Source organism: Anolis carolinensis, chromosome 4, assembly GCF_035594765.1.
Source record: "Anolis carolinensis isolate JA03-04 chromosome 4, rAnoCar3.1.pri, whole genome shotgun sequence".
NCBI lineage: Eukaryota > Metazoa > Chordata > Lepidosauria > Squamata > Dactyloidae > Anolis > Anolis carolinensis.
In genome coordinates, this window is record NC_085844.1 from 123,561,185 (window position 1) to 123,585,513 (window position 24,329).

Here is a 24,329-nt window from a genome sequence, read left to right on the forward strand (position 1 = left end):
GGCAAGTAATTTTTTGAAGTCCATCTCTGACTTTTTGGCCCTCTACTCTTTTCCCTTAAAAATCCTAAGAATACCTAGTAGCTCATAGGCCTGCCTGATCCATCATCCTATTCACACAAAGTTGCCTTTGGTAGTCCTTCTAAGGATTTCTATTATTGAATTCTTCACCCAGTTCTTATTTGTGTTCTTTCACACAGTGTGGTTGACCCAGCTTCTGATCATATTAACTAGAATATTTACATGACAGTAAGGGGGTAAAAAGTGTTAGGTAGAGCCTTCTCTTTCTTTTCTTAACTTTTCTATCTTCTGTGCTTTAATTTAATCTACATCCGCTTTTCGAAATTTCTATTTTAATTTAGATAGGGGGAAACCTTTTTTAAATACCATATTAACTTTTTTATCTTAGATAATTACTGAAAAAGACCCTATGACAGGATGTTAAAAATATCCCTACTTTATATCCATTCTTTTATCCCTCCCCACACTCTATTAATAAAAATTATATTTTAAAAAGTAGAATATTTACATGAGTCTATGTCCTTTTCTAAGATGAAAAACAGAGATGAATATTTATAAAAGTTATATTCTAGACAAATGTACATAGTTTTGGTGGTGATTTTATTATTTTAATTCAAAGTAGTTACATCGCAAATCACATATGTTTTAATCTTTGTGAAAGTGAGACTGATTGCTAATAATGGTGAACTTGCCCTGATTCCAAAATGACATTAAATTTACAATAAAGACTTAAGTCGCTTGATTGTCTAAGGTGCTATAATTACATTTGTAACTTTTTAAATCAGGCATAACATGTGCTCCATAATTGAAATTTAATTGTTTTGCCCTGCACAGAAGTAACTATGGCTGAAAATTGTAGCCTTTGAAATGTATATTGCCAGATGTTCACCTGTAATAGTAAACTGTGATAGATAAACACAAATGTGTCTTTTAATATAAAAAATAGAAATTTGCATCTCTTTCAGCGGGCATTAGTTAAACAAAAGAAAGCAAGGGAATTGAGCAATAAAGAAAACTCTGAAACAAGCACTGATCAAGAAAATGAGACCTCAGCCAGAAGTGAGCCCAGAAGAGTTAAAATATTTGATGGAGGGTAAGTATTTTGTTTTCTAGTGTTTTGCTTATTACAGTCCAACTTCTGGATTTATGGGGAATGTGTTCCTGAATTTACGCTGACAACAGGAAACTGGGTAATAACAAATCCTGTTGAAATGAATTATTTCTGCCAAAAGTCACACTCAAGGACCTAGCAAATTCCTAAAGAGGTATCTTCTTTAGGGGTTTTCTAGGACCTCCAGGGCAAATATTTGGTAGCTGCAAGTGGAAGCATACCATAGAGTCATCTGGAGGACCTAGAAAATTCCTAAAGAGGGGATATTTTGTTAGATGTAGGTAGATGAAACCATGGGTACCACTCCTGTAGGTAAGGGAGTTGTACTGTACTTTGTGTGGAAACATGATTATTTCTCTGTCCATCTACTCCTCTACCTGTCTCTGGTGAAATTCCTTTGAATTGTGGGAAACATACTTAGATTCAGAGAATAGAACATTAAAACATCCAAGATTATTTGATGTTCCAGATGTCTTTTCCCCGAGTGATCAAACCATCTTACTAGTCACTCTACATCTTGGTGACTTAACATGAAATATTTCAAACTGAGGTGGACTTGGGATGGAACAACCCAGTTTCAAGCCATACAATGTTCCCTCACTTATTGCGGGGCTTACGTTCCAGGACCACCCGCGAAAAGTGAAAATCCATGAAGTAGGGACACTATATTTGTGTTCTTTACAATCTCTCTGTCTGCTGCAACCTTGTGAGGCGAAAACAAAGCTGCTTCAGCCTCCTTTTCTCTCCCTTCGGCTCCTTCCTTCCTTACTTACTTAGGCTTCTCCTCAGGAAGGAAGTGGAAAGAAAGATTTATAATATTATTTTATGATTTATACTATTATTTTAGTGTTTATTAAAAACCCGCGAAACAGCGAATCCACAAAAAGTGAACCGCGAAGTAGTGAGGGAACACTGTATTTCCAAAAAACTTTGTTCTGACCAACTCTCTACCTACCTACAGAGATTTGTCAATAGTTAAGTAACTACTAGTAAGGTTTGCTTTGGATAATCTCTGATGAAAGTATGGCATTTCCGTTACTAAGTATAACCTTTCTTGCAAGAAAATGAGAAACAAAATAAAGGCATATATATAACAATTGAGTTCATATTGTATCTGGAAAATATTCACACACAAAATGCAAACCGTAGATAATTTACAAATGTGCATAGTCCGTACTAGTTTAAACATTCCTTCATGGATTTCTTTCATCCAAAAAATGGTTTCAGAACACCCTCAGGTTTGTTAACTGTAGATAATATTGAATAAAAGTAATACTTAACCATGGTAAAGAGTGGTAAATTTGCATGGAAAGGGATGAAGTTGACACAAAGGCTTCGCAATATAAATGCAATGTCTTTGTAGTGCCTTTGTGTCAACTATTGTAATATGCCAACTATTGTAATATGTCTGTCCTCACATGCTATTTGAAATTCTAGCATCTATACCAGGAATTTTGTTTTTCACAGCAGATATTTCTTTTTAAATTAGGTACAAATCAAATGAAGAATATGTCTATGTTCGTGGGAGAGGGAGAGGAAAGTATATATGTGAGGAGTGTGGGATACGCTGTAAAAAGCCCAGTATGTTGAAGAAACATATTCGCACGCACACAGATGTCCGCCCTTACCACTGCAACTATTGCAATTTTTCCTTCAAGACTAAAGGTAAATGAGCTTGCATTATTTGTTATTTTCCATTTCCCCATGGCCTGTTAGTAGCACCTTTTTTTGATAAGCATGCGGGAATGATTATATACAGCTGTGGCAATCCTAAATAAATGAGGACTGATGTGCCATTAATGTGAGAACATTTAATATCAATCATTATCTGTTTATCTAATATCACTCCTTGACAACGCATAACTTTTAAACATTAAACAAAAAATGAAGTGGGAACAAAATGTGATTCCATTGTAGTTAACACCTAATGTATTATAAGTTGGATATATATTTATTTGTATTTTTATGTGTGAAAATTTGGTGTATAACATAACAATGTCCCATAAGGTGATTACTTAACCATAAAGCAATTCATTGTTTTTTTTTCTTAAGGAAACTTGACAAAACATATGAAGTCCAAGGCACATAGCAAGAAATGTATGGATCTAGGAGTCTCCGTAGGATCAATAGATGATCAAGATATAGAAGAATACGGTAAATTTTTTGAAACGCCTTTTGTGCTGTACTTCCTGTATCTTCCCCCCGAAAAAATCTTCCTTTCAAATCTTTTATTAGGGTGTTTTTACAGAGTAGGCTTTTTCAGATGTAATTTCAATGCAGGAGTGTTCCTCATCATACCACTCATGATGATTCACATGAGCTGAAATTAAACTCTGAACAAATCCTGCAGGTATTTATATTCAGTTATTGTTGTTAGTTTAAATTAGCCATAGATCTATAATTTAGGGGAGTGCTGCTCTTTAGAAAGTGTGTACCACTTTGGCTGTTGTTTGTTTCATGACCTTTACCTCCTACCTTTCTTGGCAAAAATTATCCTTCAAATAATAAACCAATAGTAGTAAATGCAAATGGAAACATATCCCATTAAAACACCTTAAAATCACAATTAAAACATATCCATTAAAAAAACCCAAAAGCAGTGAACCAATGAAAGCCGCCATCAACAATAACCCATATTCATTGCTAAAGACCCGTGGATGATTACTATGGCTGAAAAATGCCAGAACCTAGGAGCAGCCACTAAGAATGCCCTCTTTCATATGCTCACTACTTGTGCCTGCTAAGGCTTAAAATAATGTAGATCTGAATAGATTAATCTAAGAAGTGTAAAGAAAAATCAAGGCAATCTACCTATTTTCCATAATCCATCAAAGAATCAAGGTTGGTTTTGATATGTGGCAGAATGACATGGGTATAAAGTAACAGTTCCAAGGTGACAGAGTGTTGTAGGCTGAACTAGCTTTCAAGGCTTGTTTGTGTTTTTAATCTTTCCTGCCGTTAGTTGAATAGCAGAGCCAAGACTTTTTTCACAGAGGTGCTAGATGTTTTTCCCTTCTTAGGAGAGAATTCAGAGAATTGTTCTCCATCTATAGTTTGAAGCTGAAGGGTGCACTCTGGTGCCTCATTCTGCTTCATGAGCAGAGCGAGGAATTCTTTATCTTCAATTATTTTTATAGGATGTATGTAGACAATGAACTGCAGCCTTCATATTTGAGAACTGGCACAGTTCCCAGACTCTTGGAAAAGAATAAAAGATGTGAGATGGATACATCATTGTTTCTTCTTCACTACTTGTTACACTGTTTTTCTATTGGTAGTACATAAGTTGCACGATTTCTTTCTGTGAAATAAGCCATGTCGGTTTTTCCATTCATTGTGTTTTGTGTGGCTTTAAGTTGATTCCGACTTCAGGTGATCCGTTTATGAGGTCCCCCCCATATAATTTTATTGCAAAATATATGAGGAATGGGAAAGGGTACAAGAGTGGATACAAAACAGGGGCATTTTAACATCTTGCAGACATTCGTTTTAATTGTAGGTATTCTTCCCAGCTGTGACCTTTGTTTTAAATCTTTTTGGTATTCCATCCCATGTGTTTTCATTGTTTTTATATAGATCCAGATTTTTCATAGTCATGTAGATTCCCAGATACTTTCCTTCATTGACAGTCTCAATACCTGTGCTTTCTTTCAAGATTCTCTGGTCCTACTGATGCCGATTTTTAATCATTATTTTTGTTTTCAGCTTGTTAATTGTTAGTCCAGCCACTTTTCTAAAGTCCTCAATAGTTTCTTGTATTTTAGGTATTATCTCTATGGCTCTTCTGTAGCTATCACCACATCATCTGCAAAAAGCCTCAATTTGATGGCTTCTTTTTTAAAAAGTAATTTTCTTTTTTGATTTTCACTCCTCTAGTGGAGTTTTATTGTCATATATTTTTTGCCAATACTTCAACTGCCACTATAAATAGTAATGGTGATCATGTCCACCTTTAATTGTCCTGAGCATTTCTTTCATAAATTCATATCTTTGATTGTTGAAAGCTTTTTCTGCATCAAAGAGAAGTGTCTTGTTTTTCATTATGGTTCCCCCCCCCCCCAACAGATCTGAATCCACTCATTGTTCCTTAAAACGTTTGGGAGAATGTTCAGTCTGTAAAAAAAACAAACAAACATATAGTCACAATTTTTTAATCGTAATAACGAGATGCCAATACTAAAATACATTTGGCGGTAATACAAAGTCAGAGTTTGAAAATGTTGGTGGGTTTTTTTGGACTAGAAGTTGTTTGGTTGTAAAAGGTAATATTTCCACACAGTGAAAGGTGCACATATCTGTATTTCTTGTTCATTCATACATAAATTTGCATATGAAAGGGAACAAATAAACCAGGATGATGTTAAATTATAAGGAATAAGGTATGGAGGAAACTTTTACTCAATCTTCTATTGTAACCCGGTACAGATTTAATCACCATCTGTACAATGTTTATTTTGTCATCCTTTTGCTCAAAAATGATCCTTTCCCCCCTTTCTTATAGATGATTTTTTTCTTATTTATGTTAAACCATTTATTGGATTGTTCAAGGATAGAAAAGATAAAGTGGTTATTTTTATTGAAAGAGGCAGAAAGGGCAAAAGATTAAAATTCCTTCTCTTACTTGGCAGCAAGTAGCAATATAATTGAATCAACCTAAATTCAATTTTTTTAAATGTGTGAAAAGTGACTTCCTTATCTCAGTTGGCATGGCTCATGGTGCACTTGGCAATTGTTATCATTGACAGTTCAAACTGAATCATTTTTTTGTTTGGAGAAGGCAGAAAGAAGAGTAATATTTTGATAGATGATGGAAGTATTCTTAATTTATAGATATTTTGTGTATCACATTAACCCTTTTAAAAATCGTGTTGGTCAGTATAATGTTTGTGCTATTGACCACATGAAATTTAGTAAAGCTTAGAAATAGAGGTCCACGATAGCCCCTCTCCCAGATCTCCCAGTTGCTCTTTAAACATATTCAAGTTCAGAAATAGGGGTTTGATGTGAAGACATCAGAGAAATGATAGACGTATCAGTATTGCTGTCTCCCAAGATGATGCAGTTTATTCTCCTGAGCTACAGTGTTGCTATGACTCCCATGGCTAAACTAAATGGAGATGATTTATTTTGAGGGGGGGGGGTGTGGAAATGGGAACGGTGAGTTCTTAAGGTGGTCCAAATACTGAGCCACTTGCATGATACTCAAGAGCATTTCTAGTTAATTTAATGAAGGTATGCTGGTTTTCTTCTCCAGATTGATAGTTCAGATATTGACTGTAGCATAGAATAACTATGTTCCATATTTTTATAAGCCATTTTATGGATCAGAAAGAACTTCTGGCTCTGTTCAAATTAATGAGCTAAAATGTGTGTTTTCAGCATGCAGCAAGGTGTATAATAGCTGTTAGGCTTGTGCACGGATCCCTTTTAGCCATTTTCCTTCAGCCAATTCGGCTTCTTTGGCTTGGACGGATGGCCGTAACAGCAAAGACCCATCCGTCACGATTTCCCTTCCATAACAGGACCACGTGACAGCCGATCATGGCTCCTCCTCCTCTTTTCAGGAGCACACGGCATGCAAAGGGGCTGCCGTCACATGCTCCTCCTCACAAGGGGCTTCTTTGTGAGCCCTGCCTGTTGGGCCAATTAGAGTAGAAGAACACCATGATGTATCTTCCACAATCTGTGTCAATGGGGCGACCGCCTCCATTGCTCTCAGTTGCATGCTCATGCTTCAGTCTGATTGCCTTGCCTTGCTGCCACTCAGCTCAATTTTTTGGGTTGGCTTGGCTTGGCCTCTCTCTGGAATTTTTTTTATTTTCCTTTATGTTCTTGATTCTTTTTATTTAGTGGGAGTGGCTGGGAGTTTGGAACATGCGGGACGGGTGGGAGGGGTGCACAGTGCATGCATGTTTAGGGACGAGAGAAAGAAAGGGCCTCTCTTTGCTCTTGTGGTGTGCTTTACTTTAGAACTATTTGGGTGGCTCTGAGAGTTTTGAATCCCCCTTTAGACTCTTTTTCCCCCTCTCCTTCAGAAAATGCTTCTAAAAGATGATGATTATTATTATTATTATAAAACTCTCATTCTCAGAAAACAACTACCTAGTTACCAACCACGTTCCTTTGCAAACTAGTTCTCTCTTTATATATCTCTCTCGGCTGTTTGTCTCTGCCTTCTGAATTTTCTAGTAAAAACATAATAATAAGTATTAGCTGAATGTTGCTGCTTGCCAGTAGTACAACGCTTAGTTGGGCTTTAATCTGTGGAGAAATTTGGCCAGAATCCATCATCTTCCATTCTCTCCTTCAGAAAATACTTCTAAAAGATAATTATTATTATTGTTATTATTATTAATAATAATCCCAGCAAACACAAAGAAAACCTTCATTCTCAGAAAACTATCTACAGTTACCTATCTACCCTAACCCTAAAAGTAACGGGAAGGCGAACCTGGGAAGCCTCCCTCCCCATTGCCGCCATTGGGCTGGATCTAGCTGTATTTTAAAGTGCGGCCCAAAAGTGGACATTCAGGTTCACACTCGTTTTCGGGAGGTGCACAAAAACGGATATGTGGGTCTACCGGTACCAGGTCAGCAGAAACAGATCAAGCCTCAGCCGAAATGCACAAGCTGAACACAGTGATCATGATTTGACTAGTGCAAATCTCAAATATAGCTATAGCTGTCCCATTTTAAGGTGTACTGTTGTGTTTGGTACATACAGTGCTTTGTTCACATTTAGTTATCCTGGATTGCAACCAGTATCGAATAACATTGCAGTCAGCCCTCCACATTTGCGGATTTGATTATTCATAGATCTGAATGAAATGTCACTCTCTAGGAAACTCAACTAGAGCTTTTCAAATGACGTGTTGTGACACATTAGTGTGTTGGCTGCAGTGTGTAGAGAGAAACCTCTGAGTCTATGTGAAATTAGCAATAAATCATATATTTTAAAAAATACAAATGAAGCTTTTTATCCTGCAGTGTGACTTTGTGGTCAATCTCTGCCAGAAGTTGGTCTAGAGTAGTGGTTTTCAACCTGTGGGTCCCCAGATGTTTTGGCCTTCAACTTCCAGAAATCCTAACAGCTGGCTGGAATATCTGGAAGTTTTAGGTCAAAACACCTGGGGACCCACAGGTTGAGAACCACTGGTCTAGAGTCATCCTAGAGGACCTAGAGATTCTTAGATAGACCACTTCTCTAGGTCTCTAGGTCCTCCCATATGATCAGATAGATGTTGACCAAAGAGAATCCTGGAGAAATCAGATATTTCTAAAGAAATGTTCTTTGAGATTAAAAAAAATCAATGTCTCTTACTTCAGCAAATGTGGAGGGGTGACTATAGTTCCAAATTTTGTGGAAACTTTTAGACCTCCTGTAATTCTTCATGGGCAGAGGTGACCAGTTAATATTGCTGATTCCTTTCCCTCATCTTAATTAATCATGATGACAAGAGTAGATCAGAAAGTATAGCTAATAACCTGATCAGAAATATCAATTCCTCTATAGTCTAACGTATTTATTATTTGATTTTCATTAATCTTCAGGTGATTGTCAAATAACTCAATACCAAAATGTATAGATTGCCCAGTATTTGTCAGATGAAGGGGTCAGGCAGGAAAGCTTCAGAGTATTATTGGAAAGAAATTCCTTTCTAAAAAAGTAGTGTTTGTTTCCATTGTTCTGTGCAAGACTAGCACATTCTGTGAATGCAGAATTCACAGCACCAAGGTTTAGTCAACTGGCAGTGTTCTTTGTTTTGGGTTGTTTTGTTTTTTTCATCATTTGGGCATTAGCAAATGCCACTTAGTTTTACCTTTTATGTTCCAAATCATCCTTGCATCTTTCATCTCCTGATCTGAAGAATGCCATTTCCACATGAAATACAGGACTACTATGTTTGGAATGCTGGCTTTCGGACCAAGCTGTCAGACTAAGTGAACCATTCAGTGTGACATAGTATAACTTGGGGGTATCATTTTTCACAGTGTTGGCCTACGTTTTCATTGTGCATTCCTCTTAATTAGGTAACTAATTTTCAATCCTAAGTGCCCTCATTCTGAAGAAATAAACCTGTTGATTTGTATGGAAGACAAAATGCTGACAGCCTCTCACTAGTGAAAATATTCCATCATGAATGGCAGGAGCTATCTAGGGTTCCCAGATAGGGTTCTGAATTTTTGTTTGAGAGTCAGGAAATAATGCCTTTGATAGAGTAACATGTGTTCGTATTTATTTGTTTATTTAATATCCCACCTCTCTCCTACCATGGGAACCATGGGGAAAAGGGGGGACAAATCTGAAAATCTGACAATAAAAAGATTTAAACCAGCGATCATAAAATACCCCACACAACCATATAATAATTGAATGTCTATATAAATTAGAAAGGTTTTTGGCTGCTGGCAAAAGGAAAGTGGGGAGGAGACGAGTCAACTAGAAAGTATGGAAAGTAATTCAACAGTCACCAAAAGAGCTGCTCCATATCCAGACCAGACAGGTAGGAGATAAAGCCATACCTTGAGGATCTTAAAGTTGGCAGGTTCATATAGGAAGGTATGATCTTTCAGGTAGCCTGGATCTAAACTACGTTAGGCTTTATAGGTCATGGCCAGGACCTTGACTAGTGCCTGGAAACAAAACGGGGGCCTGGGAAGCTCTTTCAACAAGGGACTCATATATTCCCTGTAACTGGCCCAAGTCAGCATTCTCATTCAGGACTTTTTGAACCCACTGAACAATTCCAAAGGCAGCGCCATGCTAAACTCTACTCCTGCCCCATGCTTCAGCTTTAGCCTTACGTTTCTCATTCAGATGACTCCTACAACAGACCAAGAATGTGGAAAATGGAGAAACGAAGCAGATAGTGAGAACTGCCAAAGAGTGCAAATGTCTGGGAAAGAATTCTGACTTTTTAAAAATTGTAACCAGACCTGATCAAAACAGCCTCTAAAACCAACTGATCTAACAAAAGAAATCTTTTAAAATTTAGCTACCTAATAAGTTACTAAATTTTACACAGATTCACTCAGGAACATACAATAGGGGACTAGCAATATTTTTTCCCAAACATAGTTAAATTATAGCAACATTATTACTCCTCCAAGAGTGGCTATTTTTGTCCTGATAGCCATTAAAAAAGATTGAACGAAGAGCCTCACAAGTTCCCCTATTGTCGTCAGTGGGCTGGATCTTCCAGAAACGTAAATGGAACTTCCGGCTGCTGGATCATAGAGTAATATTCTCCCACTCCCGATTTCGGGAATTTCCTGATAAACTGATATTTTCACTGGTCTGGGAGTTTCTTGTGTGATCTGTGAAAAATAATCTCAAAACATCTTCATTTCCAAAACAGGAATCCCATAGAAATAATCAGAATAATACATTTTAATATGGAGCAAGAGGAATGAAATATACTTACCAACATTAATTCTGTTGCTGAGGATAAATGTCAGGTTATTATAGCATAACTGGTTAAAATAGAAAGGAACCCCATAGAAATAAACAGAAGAATACATTTCAGTATAGAGTAAGAGAAATGAAATGTACTTACATGACTTCTGTTGCTGAGGGTAAATGTCAGGTTATCATAGCACAACTGTTTAATACATAAAAAGGAACCCCGTAGAAAGAAACAGAAGAATACATTTCAATATGGAGAAAGAGGAATGAAATGTACTTACCAACATGAATTCTGTTGCTGAGGGTAAATATCAGGTTATTAGAGCACAACTGTTTAAAACATAGAAAAGGAACCCCATAGAAATAAGCAGAGGAATACATTTCTGTGTAGAGCAAAAGGAATGAAATTTACTTACTTACATGACTTCTGTGGCTGAGGGTAAATATCAGGTTATTGGAGCACAAATGTTTAAAGCACAGAAAAGGAACCCCATAGAAATGAACAGAAGAATACATTTCTATGTAGAGCAAGAGGAAATAATAATAACAATAATAATAGTAGTAGTAGTAGTAGTAGTAGTAACAACTTTAATTATAGACTTCTCTCTCCCCAAGGGGACTCGGAGCGGTTTACATATGAAAAAGGCAAACATTCAGTGCCATAGTCATCAAAACCAACAAATCAAAACAATACAGAATAACATCAGTAGACTCAAGTTGCAGTTTGAAATAACAGTTTCTTCTTCCTGTAGTTAATTAACAATTCTCTCTTTTTGTAAGTGAATATCTCACCAAAGTTCCTTGAGCTATGATTTACTTTCATTTCAACAGATAATAATAATAATAATAATAATAATAATAATAATAATAATAATAATAATAATAATATAAAAACTTTATTTGTATTCCGCCCTATCTCTCCAAGGGGACTCAGGGCGGATTCCAACATACAATGGCAAATATTCAATGCCTCCATAAACAAACAAATACTGACATAAAAATCCCAGAGAAATCCCACATATTGAAATAACATTAAAACCTAACATCAATTTAAAGTCTAACATCAGTAAATTAAACTACATGTATTCAAACAAAATTATATAAAAACATGGTTCCTCTCTTCTCTTTTGGGGAGAAATATTTAATGTTCTTTCACCTACCTGTTCCCCAATCTCTCTCCCTCATCCTGCCCCAAGGCTCTGGCAATGGAGAGAGTGGAGGAAAAAAAAAACAGCATGGAACCAATGGGACAGCATCACTTACGAGAATGGGACGGATCCTTCCGCCAGCCATTGCGCATCACAGAAGGACAAAAAATACTCCCTGGTCATAGTGCTCAATGCATGCCAACATGATGCTTGTAAATTCTTGCTCACATAATACAAGCTGAGCATCCTTTACCTGGCAAATGCAAAATGCTCAAAATTCCAGAAATCCCCACCTTGGTCGCTGAAGAAGTGCCAGATCTTGACCAGGGATCCTCCAGACCAGTGTTTCCCAGACTTTGGTCTTCCATTTCCATTTGGACTTCAGCTCCCAGAATTTCCTGACTGCTGGCCAAGCTGGCTGGGGTTTTTGGCAGCTGGAAGTCCAAAAAAAGCCGGAGGACCAAAATTTGGGAAACACTGGTCCAGAATAACGTGGCCCTGTCTGTGTTCACAGTGCAGACTTACAGCAGTTTGACCATATGAACTGTCATGGCTCCATGCTATGAAATGCAAGGATGTGTCGTTTTGTGAGATATTTAATCCGTCTGAATGCTGTAATGCCACAACAAACTAAAATCGCAGGCTGTCGTAGGATGGTGCCCTGGCAGTTAAGGTGTCCATCAATTAAAATTCTGCAGTGCGGATGTTCCCTGTGGTGTCAAGAGGAGGTTTTTCTCTCATGGTTCATCCTAACTTTAATTATCTCATGGCTAATCTAAATTTTAGGAGCCCGCGGTGGTGCAGCGTGTTAAAGCGCTGAGCTGCTGAACTTGCGGAACCGAAAAGTCGCAGGTTTGAATCCGGGGAGCGGGGTAAGCTCCCGCTGTTAGCCCCAGCTTCTGGCAACCTAGGAGTTCAAAAACATACAAATGTGAGTAGATCAATAGGTACTGCTCCAGCAGGAAGGTAACAGCACTCCATGCAGTCATGCGGGCCACATGACCTTGGAGGTGTCTACGAACAACGCTGGCTCTTCGGCTTAGAAATGAAGATGGGCACCAACCCCCAGAGTCGGACACGAGTGGACTTAATGTCAGGGAAAAACCTTTAATCCTAAATTTAATTCCCTCTCCAGTATATTAACTATAAATTGTGAAGAGACACTTCCCTCTCCTCCACCCCAACTGCCATCCCAACACATTTCAGTCATAGGATGCATCCACACTGTTAAATTAATACAGTTTGATGTCACTTTAACTGCCATGGCTTAATTCTATGGAATCCTGGCAGTTATAGTTTGGCGAGAATCAGCACTCTTTGGCCAAGAAGACGATAGATCTTGTAAAATTACAATTCCCAGGATCCCATAGCATTGGACCATGGCAGTTAGTGGTGTCAAACTACCTTAGTTCAACAGTGCAGATTGACCCCTAGGCATAAAGAGTTTGCTTGATTTTGGATATTTATTTATTTTTTTGGCTTGGATTTACAAATTTTTATTTCATTTGACAGTTTTATAACATAAAGAAAAGGAAGGGGAGAAAGATGGGAGAAAAAGAAATATGATATATAGCTTATGGAGTTTTATTAGTAAATTAAATCTACACATGAGTCTATTGTATCTTGCTGCAACAACTTCTGAAGTAACACACACTACAATTTGCCACCAACAAAGATATGTTGGGAGATCCCTTAAATTCCACAGCTGCTATTCCCTATCAGCAATTGAGAACAGATTATAAATAATAATAATAATAATAATAATAATAATAATAATAATAATAATAATAATAATAATAATAATATAATAACAACTTCATTTATATACTGCTCTACCTCCTCAAGGGACTCAGGGTGGTTTCCAATACAACAGAAAATATACAACAAGTTAAAAACATACAGCAATTAGGACATAATACCACATGAACATAAATGCATAAGACATATAATCAGTTAACAAAGATTTAAAACCTAATGACAAAAACTCCATCACTAAACCCAGATACATTGACCAGGATTCAGCATTGGAGAGAGATAGTGCCTATTAGTACTTGACTTGATAAAAGTCAATAGTAGCCAATGAGAAATTGTCTGAACAAATCTTTAATTGTCTTTTATTAAAAGAAGCTCAAAAACTGGCATGCCCTTTACTCCCTACCATTTCAAGGCAAACATCTGGGGTTTATAGATTCTTCCAAACCAAGCTTCCCCAGCAGATGTCAGTATTCCACTGTCATGCAATAAAGAACAAAAATAAAACAGAAATAAATCTAATCCGGTCATTAGCATTTAAAAGCACACAAGGTCTAGTAAGGAAATATATCCAGCTATTGCAGTGTGTATGAATGTTTTGCCTTTGCCTCCATGTTGTGATAGCTGTGCTTGGCTTGTACTCCATTAATTGAGAGTCTTATTGAATTCAAGAGAGTTGCTTCTACACAAACTTGTGCAATGTTATGTTGTTGGTTAGTGTCTGCAATCTGTATTGTGAACGATATGTAATTTAAATGGAACCAAAATTGGAACTTATGGCATTTTTAGAAAGTCTGTTTTAAAATAACATATGACTTTTATTCATGCCTGTACATGTGTTATTTTCCTCAACAGAACAGATTGATGTGCAGTTCTATATAGAATTAGCTGAAGTATCTTATTGATCAGATAGAACCTAGAACAGAATGCATAGTGTGAAATATGTTATTAAATTATCTTTTTCTCTCTTGTTAAAGTGATGCTTTCATTTAAAAGCTACAAGGAACTACAATGGAAGTCTAACATTGTGCAAACTGGAAATATTGTCATATTTAATTGCCACAGAGATAAAGGCTCTCTCTCTCTCTCTACCCTAAAATTCCAGCCATAATGAATTCATTTTACATCTCACTGGTTTCAGTTGAAAAATATTGAAATTCTTTCCCCACTTGAAATATTTAAGACTTTAAAAGTGTTTAAACATAGCTGGATTCTTCCCAGTTGCCTTTTGGTGTGAGCATAAATTAATGGCACTCTGTTGTGTGATCACAAAGTACAAAGTTTGACTTTTTAAATAATATTTCTTGTTGAAAACAATAGGTGGTATTTTGGGGGAGGGTCTACAGTTTTTCTGTAAAGACAGCAATACATTGTGTAGGATTTATAATTAAACTATAACATCAAAATAAATGAAATAAAAAGCTTTTTAAATTAAATCAGTTATCAGAATACAGTGTTCCCTCACTTATTGCAGGAGTTATGTTCCAGGACCACCCGCAATAAGTGAAAATCCACAAAGTAGGGACGCTATATTTATTTTAGTATTTATACATTATTTTAGTAGTTATAAACTATTTTAAGTCTTTATCAACCAATTGTGTGTTGATAACTCGCCTCCTTCTCCTCCCGTTGTCGCTTGGGCTCCTTTTCTCTCCCTTAGGTTGCTCCTTCCTCCCTTCCTTAGGCTGTAAATTGTAATTTTTTATGATTTATAGTATTATTTTAGAGTTTATTGAAAAACCGCGAAATAGTGAATCCGCAAAAAGCGAAATAGCGAAGGAACACTGTATGTCTTAGTTCTGATTCATGCATTTAGTGCACAAAACAGAGAATTGAATCAACCTGTTTTATATAGAGGAGCCACTCTTGCTGTAGCTTGGTTCAGATGACAGTCATAAAAGTTTATTCTCTGAGAATGTATCACTGATTTTACTTGTAACAGTAAAACTTGGTTTATGTGTTACTGTAGGCAGCATGCAATTTTGATTATTGATGTACAGTGCCATATTTCCTCCCTTTTTTTGACTGAAGGGGAGCGCAACTATTATGCGGTGAAAAAATTCCAACTGCAGAACTTCACTCTGTTGCCACTTGCTACAGAAATTCATAACTAGCATAATTCATCCTCCCTTTATCGAAACTACCCTGTTTCCCCTAAAATAAGACATCCCCAGAAAATAAGACCTAGTAGAAGTTTTGCTGAATTGCTAAATATAAGGCCTCCCCCAAAAGTAAGACCTAGCAGAGTTTTTGTTTGGAAGCATGCTCGCCGAACAGAACACCAGAGCATGCAGGATCGGTAAATGTACGTACTATAAAGTGTTGTACATGGAAATATTGGTAGTAACAAGAAATTCTTGATAGGATTCACAGTTTGTCTGGTTATGCTGGTTTATGATGACAACTACTGTACAGTATATAATGTTCATTTATTTTGTTCAACAATAAATGTGAATTCTTCTTCATGGAAAAATAAGACATCCCCTGAAAATAAGACCTAGAGCATCTTTGGGAGCAAAAATTAATATAAGACACTGTCTTATTTTCGGGGAAACACGGTAGTTGATACTAATTTAGCATCAACAGTTTTTTTGTGTGTGTCAGGAATGACTTGAGAAACTGTAAGTCGCTTCTGATGTGAGAGAATTGGCTGTCTGCAAGGACGTTGCCCAGGGGATGTCCAGATGCCTTTTGATGTTTTATTATCCTGTGGGAGGCTTCTCTCATGTCATCGCTTGGGGCTCTGAAGCTGATAGAGGGAGCTTACCCACTCTCCCCGGATTCAAACCGCCAACCTGTCAGTCAGCAGTCCTGCCGACACAAGGGTTTAACCCACTGCGCTACCAAGGGCTCAGTGCCAACAGTGTGCTAGGTGTACCTCTAGCCAGCTGGCTAGACTATTTAGGTCCACATTTGGTTCACCATCAGTTTTTTCCATGTGGCATTATTATGATCTTACTGAACCTGTCAACAACTGATTGATTCAAAAACATGCAAATACCTTGTATACACACTGTATATGTCAAAGACAGAACGCCACCAAATAGAGTACAACACAGTTTATTGAGGTTACAGAACTAAAAAATGCCCGTAGGAAACAAAGGACTAGGCAAACACTTGTCTTCAGTGTGAAAAGTAACAGAAACAGCTCCGTTTGAATTAAAACGGTTCGAAAGAATAAACCGGATTAAACAGGAGTTTAATCCGGATTAAATCAAAAGTGCTTACTTCAGCCTGGCAATTTAAACAAACAAAAGTTGGTAAACAGAGGTCAAAATGAACACAAAAAACTGGCAGCAGATTCCTCTCTGCTACTCAAAAGCTACAGATGAGTAACTCAGGCTGTTTACTCCTCCGTGCAACGAGCGAAATCCAGGTCCAGGCACATCAATCAGGGTAACGGCGGTCAGCAGGGTCCCAATCCGGTCCAAGGTCGAAAGCCAAGCGCAGACGTCTAAAGTTCCACAAGTTCCACCGAAAGCCACAGAAGGGATAGTCCAAGGTCGTAGTCAGTCAGTCAGTCCAGCGTCAATCCAGAGTAGGTAATTAATGTCCGTCAAAAAGACGACGGAGGTCCAAGCTATCAATATTAAACACAAGTTGCACAGAAAAACCCCACACAGTTCCTCCCGCCGTCTATGCCCAGTGTCCTTGGTAACTTACGTATCCAGCAACAAATCACACCCGTCTTCAGGAAGTTCCCCAACAAGAGCCCAAGGGTTCGTCCAGATTACCTTGCCCAACGCAATTAGCCATTGATCCTAAACCCCATTTTATCCCAGTTCATAACTCCTCATCGCTGTCAGCTGCTATCCTAATTCCAGGTGCCTCATCATCATCATCCTCATCAGAGCTAAAACACCTTTGACTACGCCCCACAGCATCCCCAGCTGTGGATCCCGCTCCATCCCTCCAGCCCGTCCATGGGTCTGATCCTGCAACCCGCCAATCGCCTCCCATGCTATCATTGCCGGTGACACCCAAATCCTCCCTTACACGAGTCCACTCCATGTCATCCTCCTCTGAGCTAACTATCTCTTCCTCCATTCGCTCGGTAAAACCCTCAAATGAGTCTTCATCTGTTGGTTCTGCAAATAAGTCCCGGAGCCGTTTCCTTTCGCGCTCCTCAAAAGAGTCTGACTGTCGAGGAGTCTTACGACCCCGTCTCCTAGTATCGGAGCCAGAAGGCTCAACCATAACAGTATAAATTGACTTCAAGTATAGGGCAAGTTTTGGAGCCAAAATTATGGGTTTTTATGTGATTCATAGATAAGTTGAGGGTCATTCCATGGAGAAGACAAAGCATTAGGGTCATCTAAGGGATCAGCCACCTGTATTCTCCGACACCATTTCACCATTTCCCCATCCAGACATTCAAAAGGGTCAAAAGTGACACCACAGTTGAGGGAATTGATACATCTTTTAGGTTCTCCCAGGTTGGGCTAAACTCTCACTTTTTGCCACCCTACTCAGATAATTGTCTCCAACCCCCCCCCCCCCCCCAAGAGGTAAAGTGTGGCATTCACACTGACCCATGGATAAGTTGACTCAGGTTTTGGAGGCTGATTTTTAAATTAAAATTTCTAGACTTATACATAAGTGCATAGGGTTTGTGCCACGGTCATTTTAGTAATGCACCGGAAGCTCCGATGGCGCAATTGGTTAAACCCTTGTGCCGGCAGGACTGCTGACAGACAGGTCGGCGGTTCGGATCCTGGGAAAGCATATGAACTCCCTTTGTCAGCTCCAGCTCCCCATGCAGGGACATGAGAGAAGCCTCCCACAGGATTGTAAAGCATAAAACATCCGGGTGTTCCCTGGGCAATGCAGACGGCCAGTTTTCTCACACCAAAAACGACTTGCAGTTTCTCAAGTCGCTCCTGACACACACAAAAAGAGAAATGTACCATTTCATGCTTAAATGAACAGGGATCGTTGCATATATGAATGTACCCCTTCCTCCATGAAAAAAAAACTACTTACCTGTATTATTATATGATTTTTAAAAAGTCTGGAGTGAAGCTCTTCTCTCTGACATACAAGCTTTTGTAATGTTTAGTGGGCATGGAACAATTTGTTTGGGAGTGTTTGAATTGGAGTATTTGAACAATCATGTATCCTATAAGAAGTACCTCTGTGACGTAGTTGCTCAGATTTGTCAAACAATGCATTAAAAGCTGTTTAAAGATTATTATTTTTCTTATCTCTGTTTAGTAATATGAAAATTTGCAGCTTATCTCACTTTTGAATAAACTGCAGTGGCATCACAGTGAAAGATCCACTCTGTCCTGCAGTGCTGCTATACAAATATTTAATTCCTCTCTCTTTCATAGGTGAAAAGCAGCGTCTGGGTTATGATCGGTCTGGATTTGATGCAGAGGATTCAGATGGGCCAGATGATGATGACAACGACAACGAAGATGATGATGATGACAGCCAAGCTGAATCGGTTTTATCTGCCACCCCCTCTGTTTCAGCCAGTCCCCAACATTACCCATCTAGAAGTGTTTCTCAGGAGATCTCAAGTGCTGATGAAGAGATCAGAATTGCAGATTGCTTTGCTGGGGTTCACACAGACTCTATGGATGGCCTGCCAAAAGCACTTCTCACAAAGATGACAGTACTTAGTACCATGCAGTCGGACTGCAGGAGCTCAGAGCCACCAGTAGCAGTTGTGCCTGGACAAGCAAATGAAGGAAACACACTAGACACAACCCCAGGGCCTGCTGACTCCTCTGAGACGAATCCCAAGTCTCCATGCCATCCAATGTATGTGGACTATCCAGATACAGACGGGACACTACGATGTTCTGCTACTGTGCCTACTATCACTACTTCAGTAACATCTAAGGTGAGTAGATAACATGCTTTTGCCTCCAGAATTAATTGCAAGACAGCAAATAATGTTTGCATGTTCTTGACTCAGTGATCCCTAGATGTCCTTGGGTGAAAATATTTTAGTGAAACATCCATTGCTTGAAAATGAGTCACTTTGACGTACTTGAAGCTGAATAAATACTATGTGGATTAGATTTCTTCATCACATTAGTCAGCACAATGACGTTAATGAGATAGATATTTTCAATAAATACACCAATGTCATCATTGCATATGCATACATATGCATATCTTTTTTTATTCAGCTGCTTTTAACAATTACTTTAAATTGTGTTTTAATATTGATAGTTCGTTTTATTGGGTTGTTGTTGTTTTTTTTACATCTAAGCTGTGGAATCCACCCTGAGTCTCTGTGGGGAAATATAAAGTGTAAAACAAATACAAAGAGACACACACAAAGGCCACAGTTCCCTTCAAGAAAGGAGGGCTTCCACATTCTCAGAAGAAGAAGGGAAGGAGTCTAATGAAATGTTGGCCATTGTTGGCAATGGAAAATATGAGAGTGTAGGAATCTTTACCACACAGAACCCTTTTTAACCTATATAGGCAGTCCCTGAGTTACAGACATCCGACTTACATATGATTCCTAGTTACAAATAGGTTTAGACAAAAGGAAGTGAAATAAATCTACCTCTCAGAAGGAAAATTCACTCTTGAAAGAGTTATCATGGGAAATGGGTATTTCCACTGAAGCTTTTTCACCAATGCTTATTCCACAAAACACCCAAATTTTCAAATTCCAGTTGCCGCAGGGACAGAAAATGAGGTGAAATCTTTTAAACAGGGACACAGATAACAAAAGGAAAGTTACAGAACTGTTAATTCTTCCCTATTCTATCCAAAACTCATATATGGGCTGGAGTAACACTCAGAAATGTGCCTGTTCCAAATTATGTACACATTCAACTTTGGGATCAAATCTACAGAACCTATCTTATCTATAACCAGAGACTGCCTGTATATTCAATAAGTGTCGCAGTTTGTTCTAAATTTTTAATCATGACCTTAAGCTGTTAACAATCTCCCTTGAAGAACACAATCTTGTGTGATGTTTTGGAAACTGAAAGGATATTTTTAGCTTGTTAAGTATAACTGGAAAGAAAACAAAGAATCAGAAGTTCAACTAGCGACTCTTTCTCAACATGGGAAGGGCTGGTCGAGTCATTAAATGTTTCAAAATGTTCAGAGCAGAAAAAACACACACAGTGAAACCATGATAAAGGATTTGTAAATCAAAGAATCTGTATACAGCCTTGGGAGGGAAATTTTCTTTTAGCAGATGCTCTTCTCACATTTTAAACAACACAATTAAAGGAATGCTCAACTGACTTATCACTCTTTCCCATCCCCTCCATGATTTTGTCTAATTCTAGAGCACAACTTCTACAAGATTTCCCTCTCCACCTGTGGACCGGAGTACCCAAACGACAACAGTTATTCCTACTTTGGCCTCATCTTTTCCCGAGATCCAAGAGCGGAAGCTTGAGGACCATCATCAGCCAGCCATGAAATCTCCATCTCCACAGACTCACTTATTTAGCCACCTGCCTTTGCACTCTCAGCAACAAACCAAGACTCCTTATGGCATGATTCCCGTGGGTGGGATCCATGTGGTACCTACTGGCTTGGCCGCCTACTCTACTTTCCTGCCCTTTCAGGCTGGGCCAGTGCAGCTTACTATCCCGACTGTTAGCGTGATCCACAGAACTACAAGCTCTCTTGGCGATCCGGCCTGTGTGGTCTCTGGAACCGCAAGTCACCTGGGCGTTGCTGAAGTGAACAGTGTTGTCCCCTGCATCCCAATAGGCCAGATTAATGTACCAGGCATCCAGAGCCTGAGCACATCGACCTTGCAGCCTCTTCCATCCCTGGGCATGGAAGCCATGAACATCTTAGGCCTAACCAACACCAACATTGCTCAGCAGATAAACCCTACAGGATTAACACTAAATGCTGTAGGACTACAAGTGTTGACTGCTAACCCTGCCCCTCAAAGTAACACTCCCCCTCAGGCACACATTCCAGGTCTGCAAATATTAAATATAGCACTGCCGACTCTGATCCCTTCGATCAGCCCCGTGACTTCAGAGGGACAAGGCGTTCCAGAGATCCCAGCGACCAACAGCAAGCCCTGCGAACCTTGTCCGGATCCAGGTTCTGGGAGTTTTTCCAGGAACTCGGCTAAGATTGCCAGTGCCCTGCCTCCTCAGGTGGTACCTGCCAACCAGCGGTACAGCATTGAAAACCCACTGGAACCGGCTCCTTTGAGCGAGTACCAACTGCATGAAAGGCTAGGTAAACTGGATGCTGAAAAGCCTGACTCGGAGAGTCATACAAAACCAAAGTGCAATATCAATTCTGTTCGGGTCGAACAGGTTTCTACATCAAAGCCTCCCATGAAGGTGAATTCTGACATTTTATCCACTTCCCCCAGAAATCAGACTATTTCTCTAGACAGACCAGTACAAAGGCGAAAAGGGTTGCCGGAAAGACAGAATACTGTGGAGTTCAGCGACGGCAGCAGTGATGATGAAGACAGACTTGTAATAGCAACCTAGCGTTTTTGGTTTTATGTTGGGTTGTGTGCGCGTGTGGGTGTGTGTTTTTGTTTTGTGTGTGTGTGTGTGTGTGTGTTTTTAAGTAACACTTACTAGGTTTCTTTGCAAACCTCCCTTTTACTTAAAGCACATTTTTTTCTGACACAAACTCATTTATTAATCTTTGTGCAATCATGAACTCTCGACCAATAATTGTTTCTTGTCAACTCCGGCCATTTTTTGTACATGTTGTATAGACTATTGTGCCTTTTTTTTCTTTTTTTGGAGTTCTATGTTTAGAAGACTGTACAGATTGTCAAAATTATATATTATATGTATATTAAAAACCAATTAGTTACTTGTGTTTCGTAAGCAAAAACAAAATTTAAAAAATCCTATGTTGAATGAAATAAATTATATGTTGCACTGTTAAATGTAATTTTTTATGGCTGTGGGGTGACATTTGTGTGTACAGAATGAGTATGTACAATTCCATATTTATTGTACCCATATTAGTCTTGGGGGGAAGGGTCTGTCCATCTTTCTTGTGTACAATATTAGCTTTACACTTTAAAAAAATCCAGTCTGTGTTATTGAATTCTTTCAGTAAAATTTTTGTTTACTGACTTTACCACTTTTCAAGTTGTGCCTTCTTCATGTAAAGTGTGTGAACTTCTTTTCCCTTGCACCCCTCCATTCATTTCTGGAGTGGAATTAGAAAACTAGTAACAAACACTGGTGTAAAACTGTTCCCAACCTGGTACCCTCCCAAATGGATCAGACTGCAGCCCCCAGAATCCACCCAACAACTGTAGTTCAACACATCTGAAGGACACTTGGTTAGTGGAAAGGCGGGTATCAAGACTACTTCCAGCTGTGGGATTTATGGTTCGCTTGTCTTTTCATAGTAGGCTTTTCCAAAAAAAAAAACATTAATAAAGTATTCTTTTATGTAAAAAAAAAAGCCTAAAAATGTAGAGTCTACTGCAGTCATGCCAGCCACATGACCTTGGAGGTGTCTATGGACAATGCCAGCTCTTCAGCTCAGAAATGGAGATGAGCACCAACCCCCAGAGTCAGACACGACTAGACATAATGTCATGGGAAAACTTTTACCTTTTCCTTATTTTAATTAAAATTAATGCTATTTTAAGCCTGTGCGTCACAAGAAAGTTTCTTTACAACTATAACAACAAAAACTTTCGTTCCTGTTCCGTTTTTTTTTTAAATAGTCATACAAAAGTCATTTTATTAAATTGTGGTATTCTTGAGAAAGAAAAATAGTTTGGTCCTATTTTACACAATAAGTAATTGAATATTGTGTCGCAACTGTCATTTCTTCTTCAATTACTAGCTATGTTAAACTCTGTGGTTTTCAGAAAAGATTTTGCATTGGCTTGAATATATTTTCCTTTCAAATTATTTTATTTCCTTCGGTGTATGTCATTAGAGACCATGTGTGCTTGCTTCCTGCCTTCTTTTTATCTCAACAAGACCAATAGCTGTGTGTCACCACATAGTAGACACCATATGCTTACATTTTAAAAATATGCCTCATTTTTTAAATGAATCACATAACCCTACTGATTAGATACGTATGGAAAAGCCAGTGGATTCTGCAAGTATTGCCCTGTATAAATTCTGTATTGTATACAGCAGATTACTATAGAAATGCAGAGAAATGCATTTTAACTATCATGGCAACATCTTGTAGGGTTAGGAAGGATTACTTTGAATTCTCAGCCAGGAAGCTTTAGCTTCTGATCAAACTGTCCCAGGATTTCGTAGAATATTGTTATGACAGTTGAAGTGGAATAATAGCACTTTAATTATATGCAGATGCCCTCCATTTTTTGACAAGCTACTTTTTCGAGCATGTTAAACCATTGAGCTGCTGAACTTGCTGACCGAAAGGTTGGAGGTTCGAATCTGGGGAGCGGGGTGAGCTCCCACTGTTAGCCCCAGCTTCTGCCAATCTAGCAGTTCAAAAACATGCAAATGTGAGTAGATTAGTAGGTATCGCTCCAGTGGGAATGTAACAGCATTCCATGAAATGCCGGCCACAGGACCTTGAAGGTGTCTACGGACAATGCCAGCTCTTTGGCTTAGAAATGGAGATGAACACCAACCCCCAGAGTCGGACATGAGTAGACTTAATGTCAGGGGGAAACTTTTTACCTAATTGTATGCAGATGTCCCCCACTTTTTGACAACCTACTTTTTTGAGCATTTTAAATTACACCCTAAACAGTATATTAGACCCTTTTATCATTTGTTGAAATAAAACCAAATGAAAAGACAACCAATTTAAAATATAATTAAATTAAAAACAAAACCAAAGACATTGGGTTCCACATTTAAATCATTTCTGTTTTTACAAAAAGAGGCACCTGTAGTGGTGTTAGGGTACTGGGATATTAAAAGTGGATTATTTGATACTGCTTCTATAAACCATTAAC

General features: G+C 38.5%; 1 protein-coding gene across 8 annotated transcripts in view; it reads left to right on the forward strand.

Moving 5' to 3' along the window:
• The window catches only part of hivep1 (HIVEP zinc finger 1), a 132,153-nt gene extending 109,652 nt beyond the window's left edge, over window positions 1–22,501 (forward strand). For all 8 annotated transcript variants that reach the window (XM_062977726.1, XM_062977727.1, XM_062977729.1 and 5 more), the window contains 5 exons: window positions 984–1,111; window positions 2,619–2,794; window positions 3,182–3,283; window positions 18,769–19,286; window positions 20,707–22,501. In XM_062977726.1, the coding sequence (XP_062833796.1) occupies window positions 984–1,111; window positions 2,619–2,794; window positions 3,182–3,283; window positions 18,769–19,286; window positions 20,707–21,891 (2,109 nt within the window). In that variant the 3' untranslated portion in view covers window positions 21,892–22,501. The remainder of the gene's footprint in view (window positions 1–983; window positions 1,112–2,618; window positions 2,795–3,181; window positions 3,284–18,768; window positions 19,287–20,706) is intronic.
• The last annotated feature ends 1,828 nt before the right edge of the window (window positions 22,502–24,329 follow it).